General features: G+C 41.1%; 1 protein-coding gene across 1 annotated transcript; it reads right to left on the bottom strand.

The window, feature by feature from the left end:
* Nucleotides 1-82: 82 nt before the first annotated feature.
* Nucleotides 83-6,236, bottom strand: tk1 (thymidine kinase 1, soluble). The gene is made up of 7 exons (XM_084319348.1): nt 6,012-6,236; nt 5,768-5,799; nt 5,063-5,176; nt 4,050-4,143; nt 3,430-3,519; nt 3,024-3,143; nt 83-1,656 (listed from the first exon to the last, which is right to left on the bottom strand). Exons 1-7 carry the CDS (start codon nt 6,075-6,077, stop codon nt 1,480-1,482), a joined length of 693 nt encoding a protein of 230 aa, XP_084175474.1. The 5' UTR covers nt 6,078-6,236; the 3' UTR covers nt 83-1,479.
* Between the last annotated feature and the right edge of the window lie 1,312 nt (nt 6,237-7,548).

The following is a 7,548-nucleotide window of genomic DNA, read 5'->3' as shown; positions in this document are numbered from 1 at the left end:
ACTCCACAGAATGTACTATCATTTTGTCTTGCAAGGCATCTATTGTATAGCAAGGGAATAATGTCCACACGCCCACAGCAAATACATTTCCCATCTTTTACTCTCACAAACATTCCAACATAGAAAGACAACACTATTTACAGAGTATCCATGACATTCATTTGGACCAATCTAAAAAAATAAGTTAAAATGTCTTGATTGCTCAATCACGCACAAAACCGATAACATTAACATCACTGTACTGAACTCTATGGCAGTGAGAGTCGTTAGCTGGTTAACCAAACATAAGTCCACCATGGAGTAATGATACGAGTGCATTCCATTGCTAGGGGAACCCAAGCTAAGGGGCCTACGTTTTATTTCCCGTCAGCTATTGTACTGGGATTCACTATAAAAACAAGGCATCTCATGTATTGCATCATGCAGTTTTAATTGGGATGAGGTTAATGTTAAAACTACATGAGACACCTGGATTATAAAGCTAGGGTTGAGTCTATACACAAGATGCCTGGATTTTAGAGTGCCCCACTGCATTAGCAGACAATCAACTGAGGCCTGTTTAACCCTAATAGTCATGTTGTCGAGTTAGAAAAGGTCTATACTCTACATCTATATACATTTATAAAAAAGAAAATCCAATACAGGACAATATACATGTAAATGATGCCACATGTGTCTTCATAGGTGCCTGCCTATTCATAGATGGTGAATAGACAAAAATACACTGTACCTAGAATAAAAGGCATCTTTATAGTCCACAAGTCTTTGTTCCTCTGCCCACACCTGTAAAAAGCAGATTATCCCCATACCAAGTAACACCACATAGATAAGAGACAACTGATGCGGTTTTGAGTTTCTCCTTAAAAAAAATAATAATTAAGAAAATCAAATGTAGGAAGCCTCTCATTTGGCATGAATGTGGTCTTCATTTAAGTCCCGCTTCAAAAGCCCCCGCACTGGTGTTTTTTTTTTTTTGAAATTGTAAGTAGAAATTATTTACATTTGTTAGCAATGTTAAATGGGGGTGAAATGGGCCGTTGCTAAACCTACCTGAAAAATCACACATATCACCTTCTGAGTGACCCCATTGACAAATGTTTTCATTGCAAGTGAAGAAGACAGAGTGCGGGCGTTATTCTTTGTGCCTTGCCCACGATCTACTCCTGCGCACCCGTCCACATACACTCGGGTGTGCAAAAGTTCCACCGTTTCTTCTCAACCCTTTCACTGACTGACACACACGACAAAGGGTTAACCCTTTCACTACCACACTTAACTGTCTGTAGTGTGATAGTAAAGGGTTAACCTTATGTAGTGTGGTTAGTGTTATCCTCCTGTAGTGTGGTGGTGAAAGGGTTCAAACGGGTGGCATATCCCGTTTAAAAAAAAAAGAGAGAGAAACTCCAGCATATAAAAGTACGGTGAAGCACTGTGCGCCTTTAACTATCCAGTAGTGTCCTTCAGTAAAGTTGTTCTCCTTCAGAGGTGTAGGGAGGCAAACAGCTTCCTGGGGACACCGGAGTCCACTTGTTTTCCCGCGACACCTTGCGGTGGCGTTTCCTCCCTCTGGGGGGCGCTGTTCTCCTTGTCCATCAGACCCCCGTAACACTTCCGACAGACCGCCCAATACTTGTCGGATCCGCCGATCACCTCCACCTAGGAGCGGGGCACAGGTGGAGAATAAGATATTACTCTCCTGGGGGGGTTTTCCTTGGGGTTAGAGACGCATGGATCCTGGTGACCCAAGACCAAGTAGGAGATACAGAGTGCCGATAAGAGTACTTTACTAGACGACGTGTACTTTATTATGTAGAAAGATGGTGGGGGAAACCATCAGTTATATTTAAAACATTTAAAGAGCAAATATGACCATTTCCCAGTTTCATTTTTGTAGTCTATTTACAAACATTTGCATGTTTTTATGGTCAGAAAGCACCTAGTTACAGCCGTACAGGCCGCCTAAATTCTTATCCTAACCCATGTTTGCGATCTGATTGGCCACTGACGTTTCTGGTCATGTGACATGTGCACCAATCGTGTGACGGCAAGTTCTTTCGACGGTTAAGCTTAGGCACTCTCTCGAAGTTGGTTACGGTTAGAGTTTGTCTTAGAGCAGGGCGATAGAACGCCAGCCCTGATTCCAAACTCTAACCAACTTCGAAAGAGTCACCTAAGCTTAACCAGTGATAAACTAGGCGTTAGGTCGTTTGCAGGCTGTTCGACGCGGAAATGGGCAAAGACACAGCTCGTCACGCGATTGGGCGCACATGTCACATGACCAGAAACGTCAGTGGCCAATCAGATCGCAAACATGGGTTAGGATAAGAATAGACGCGTACAGGCCGAGTCATTCAGCTATATTTCTCAACTAAAAGAAAAATGCCTAAAAACGAGAAAGGCTGGTCTCATGTAGCCCGAGGAACAGAACCTGCCGGTGAGCTCAACTCCCTTGGATTTTGTAACTCTGCAGGCATTCTACATGCACCTCCAGCTAACACACTAAGGGGAAAATAGAACATTTTAATAAGGCCTTTATTATACACCTGTAACAATCTACCAACCTGTCCTCGTAGATAGATAAATACTTGATTTGATTAAATGCAAGATGTCAATAGCAGCACATTGACAAACGCAGGCTTAAAAAGTAAATAACTTGTACTAGTAGAAATAAAAATAGTCACCATTAACAATAATATACAGCTAGTGTTTTAAATGTAAACAGCGTAATAGTGCCTTTGTCTTCCCTCCTCCCAGTCCATTGACATTTGACACACCAGACCAGACCACCAACAGGGCTGTCCTTGACCCAATTGGTTTATCAACAAATGATCTCAAATGCCGTTTCCCCATATCACTATCCTTCTGCATGTGAATCCATATCTAGTGAGATACTTGCACCTATTTAAAAGATCAACGGATACCGGTGAATATGATCACAATGCCAGAAATGTGACACACAAAAATAAAATAAAACATCACATGAAGACCGTGACAGCTGATCAGGTGACTCCTCCTGCCCTCACCTCCTTCTCAGCTCCCAGTCTCTTGGTGTAGGCAGCCTCCTTGTAGCACTGCATACAGACGGCGTTGAGCTTCACCACGCTCTCAGCCAGAGGGACCAGGTTCAGAATGTTACCAAACGGCTGTGGGGAGACAAAGCGACGACGGAACAGTAAGTAAAGGTCTATTACATTAGGACAGAGACGCTGCAGACCGTGAAACAATGGACACATTGAGCCGTCTTTTAAACGGCTGTCTATATGGGTGCAACCCCCTCCACAACACTACCAAAACGTCCTCGCTGCCATCTCCTGTTGTCTGCAGCTCACAGTGGCACCCTGTCTGCACAGGGCAGCTCACACAGTAGCCATTTGTGGATTTGAATTGTGAATAGAGACAAGTGTCCTGTTGGTTCTCGCACGCACACACCTTTCTCTGGAAGGTTCCGTCCAGAGCTGCTACGATGATCGTCTTTCCCATGTTGGCCATCTCCTCGCAGAACTCCACCGTGTCTGGGAACTGTGGGAGCAACACAACATGAGATGCACAGTAATGTTTGGAGGGCTGCTCTTTCTAGTCTGCCCCCACTACGGTGGCCAAATGTCTGGAGTAGAATTCCGTATAACGTTATTTTATACACACACACACACGTTCATTAGCCTCATTTAGAGTTTGAATGTGTCCTCCAGTGATGTCATCGGAGGGCACCGAATCCTTTTGTGAGAATTACAGCTCAATGACATTATGGACGTGAATAAAATAGCAATCCTTCTTCTAGCTACTTCTCCATCGTTTTGCAATATATATGCGTGTGAGATTATGTGCAAAATAAACCAGCCTTGTTGAGTCGACTAAAAAAGATGGTGATCCCACTATAAGCTTATAACTATTAAATCAAGATTTTTTATTGAAATTGGGAAACATTTCCTAAATCCCCCAAGCTCAGCTTCCCATGGAAAATGTCAATTTACAGAAAAGTTACCCGTTTGAACCCTAGCCCCCACTGAAGGAAAACTAGTGCAGCCAGGCCTAAGAAATATCATACTCACAAACTGCCCTTCATCTATTCCAATGACACAGGCTTGTAACGCCAGAGAATAAATGTCTCCTAGTCGGTTGGCTGGCACTGCCTCCATTGTGTTTCTAAAGGAGAAAGGGAGAGACATGTTGAGATGGCAAATCAACGGAATAAAATATGACTACCGTCTTAATTTCTTCTGGGTTCAAATTATATCCCAACATTATGGGAAATGTGCTTACACATCTTCTCCGGAGCCAAAAACACCTCTGCCAAAGTTTTAAGATAGGCCATCTGATCCGTATCTGCTTCCATTCATGTGTGCTAAGCTAGGCTAGCTTGCAGCCAGAACGCTTTCTACTGAATGCACAGAAAGGAAATTGGTATTCATCTTATTGTCCGACTTAAGATGGTAAGTGCATTTCCCATAATGTTGGCGTGTTCCTTTAACAATCAATCTATCCAATTTCAAATAATTGACTTACAAGCAAAAAAAAATATTCTCTGTAAATGTGAAGCACTGCTTTCAGTAATGAGGTTTCGCAATTATGCCACATCAATGTGGAACGCCCTACCCACAGCTGTAAAGGAATGTGAATCACTACCCACTTTCAAAACCACCTACAGGAGACTGCAATTCGAAACTGGCCCCTGTAAATGTCCTAACCCAACCCCCTCCAATGTACAGTAAATGTCCTAATCCCCCCCCCCCCCACCTAACCAACGTAGTTTCCCCCCACCCCAACTTACCCCCTCCAATGTACAGTTTCTTCGTCAAATGTATACACTTTTTTAGACTATTTTTGTATCACAAACAGTACTGTATTTGTAAATCTGGTATGTCATAAATGTCTAGATGTAGCAGTACTCTGTATGTCATATATGTTAAGATTAATTGAAAATGGGGGACCCTGATGTAAACAAGACTAAAGTCTTTCTCTGGTCTGCATCCCCTTAACAATTGTGTGTATTGAGCTGTACTGTATTGTACCCATTCTGCAATCTGTTAATAACATTTTCAATCAATCAATCAGGTATTCTTACTTGTCATGTGTAGCCATGCCTTTTTCAGAATAACGCGTGTCTTTGGCATATTTGATCACCAAGCAGTGATACTGGGCGATCTGGAAACGACGTACTCTTCTCATCAATTCAGTGCTGCAAAAAATGATAGTAAAAAGATAGAATGTAAGATAACAATTTTAGCTACAATCAATGAAACCAAGGAGAAGTCCTGATGGACTTTGATTCTGGTGTAGACAGATCTACCATTAGACCATATATATAGAATAGAAAACTGAACTAAAGTCATTTTGGAAGGGGTACCTGGATTCATCTTTTATAGTCAATGCGTTTGTTTCACCTAAATCCATCTAATGTAGGCATCTATCAAAATGCACCACATGTGGGGGTATACACAACCCTCTCAAAATGTATATGATTCAGTAAAGAAAAGAAAAAATCTGATTGAAAATCAGTCAATAATCAAATATGTTCCGTTGTTTAATATTTAACCATATATATAATAAGTAATACATTGAATCAGACTAGTGCACCTTCATTATGCTATGTGTTAAACTTTATACTGTATGCAACGGTACGTGTGCTGAATACTGATAGGTTACGTGGGGTCATGTGGTGTTATACTGCAGCGGGACAAAATCGGTCATATTTTGCGGGAATTCTGCTGCGGGACTGTACTTAATGCATTAATGTATTGCAATTATATATAGAAATAACGGTACACACCTTTTCCCAGAAAACATCGGTCCAAAAATAACCTGCAAACAATGAGTTTAGATGAGTTAGTCACTAGTCATTGTTGATTGTATTTGGAGAAACTGGGGTTGTTTAGGTTCACCAAGTTGACTTTAGCTAGATCTTACAAATCAGCGTCGCGCTCAGTTTTTGTTCGTCCTTTACTATAACCATGACAACACAGCGTTTTGTAAATGTTATTAAAGTGGAAAATGAGGAATGCAAAAATACCAACCTGGATCTGTCCTCTGGTTTTCTGAGGGGACTGTGGAAGAATTCTTGGAACATTCAAACAGTCCATATTGGCTAGATAGTTAGCTAAAGGAAGACAATACCTGTCTATCTGGAAATTATATTATAAGCTGGATTTAAACGCCTATTACGCGGCTAGCTAGCTGCTACTGAGGGGATATAACGTTACTACTAAAAGCTGGAGGAAAATTGAATTGTCCCGCGCCCCAGCTTCCTACCGGCTGTGTTTTATTCCGGAAGCTCTGTCCAATGGCCATTGAGCAACGTGACACGTGATATAATCTGAACCAATGAGTTTGCAAAGCGACGCAACCCATCCCTGACGTCAGTTGTGTATGTTGTGTATAGAAGGTCGTGCGGAAGCAAAACAACAAAGAGTATACAGTTTGGGCGCGAGACAGATGGTCTAAAAAGCAGCTGTACCCGCCCTTGTGATACATACAGTTAGAATAGATACGTATTCCCTGCGAATTTATCTGTTGTTTGAATTTGCCAAACATAGATCTGCAAATAGAACTGTAGATTTTCATCAATTTGAACATTATACTATAGCCTTCAGATTCTGCACATAGCTATCATAGCCTACAAACAAAGATTCCCTTAATTTCCATTTTAGGTTAGGGTGTGACTTGCTAGTTCCCAGCTGTATATGTACACTGCACTTTGTTTGCTTCATATCACAGCCAGGCAAATTAACATAGACTGAAATAAACTTTAGATTGATTGAAAATTGTATTAACAGATTGCAGAATGGGTACAATACAGTACGACTCAATACACACAATTGTTAAGGGGATGCAGACCAGAGAAAGACGTTTGTCTTGTTTACATCAGGGTCCCCCATTTTCAATTCATCATAACATATGACATACAGGTAGACAGTACTGTTACATTTAGACATTTATGACATACCAGAGCACAAAAATAGTCTGTACATTGGAGGGGGGGGGGGGGGGGGGTCATACAGAAATACAGAATACTTTTGTATGAAATGCTTCTTTCTGTTTTAGAAATAGATTATTATAAAATAAGTATAATAAGCATAAAATAGAAAGTCAAGTACTTAAACAAGTGTAAACAAGACAAAAATGTTCAAGAAGCTTCTATCCCCAGGCCATCAGGCTGCTAAACGAACAATGAACACTACACAACAACAACCATCAAACGCACATAGCACACACATCCACACGCACACACTCACTTTAAACAAACACACTGTAGCACCCACCCCACACACTTTATAGCACACACTCACTTTAAACAAACACACTGTAGCACCCACTCCCCACACTTTATATTTATTGATGAAGGATTGCACTACAACTCGTACACCTTACTGTAAATTGTACCTAAATTGTACCTCATCCCATTTCTGCTTTGCACTATATAGTACTGTACATTAGTACACTGCATAGTATTGTATATTATATGGTAACTCAGTTACGTCTATTCTGCATCGAACATTGTACATATGTCTATACTGAACACTGTGACCTCATTTTCTACTTTTCTACTTCTAA

The sequence above is a fragment of the Notolepis coatsorum genome, assembly GCF_963971535.1.
Source record: "Notolepis coatsorum genome assembly, chromosome: 7".
NCBI lineage: Eukaryota > Metazoa > Chordata > Actinopteri > Aulopiformes > Paralepididae > Notolepis > Notolepis coatsorum.
The sequence above is the reverse complement of the archived record's forward strand: the minus strand, read 5'-3'. Positions and strand labels throughout refer to the sequence as shown.

Coding starts and splice junctions, on each gene's coding strand:
- tk1 (XM_084319348.1), bottom strand. CDS start 6,077: ATGGACTGTTTGAATGTTCCAAGAATTCTTCCACAGTCCCCTCAGAAA. Junction 5,800..6,011: donor AAACCAGAGGACAGATCCAG/GTTGGTATTTTT, acceptor CATTGTTTGCAG/GTTATTTTTGGACCGATGTT. Junction 4,144..5,062: donor GGCATGGCTACACATGACAA/GTAAGAATACCT, acceptor TTTCTCCTTTAG/AAACACAATGGAGGCAGTGC.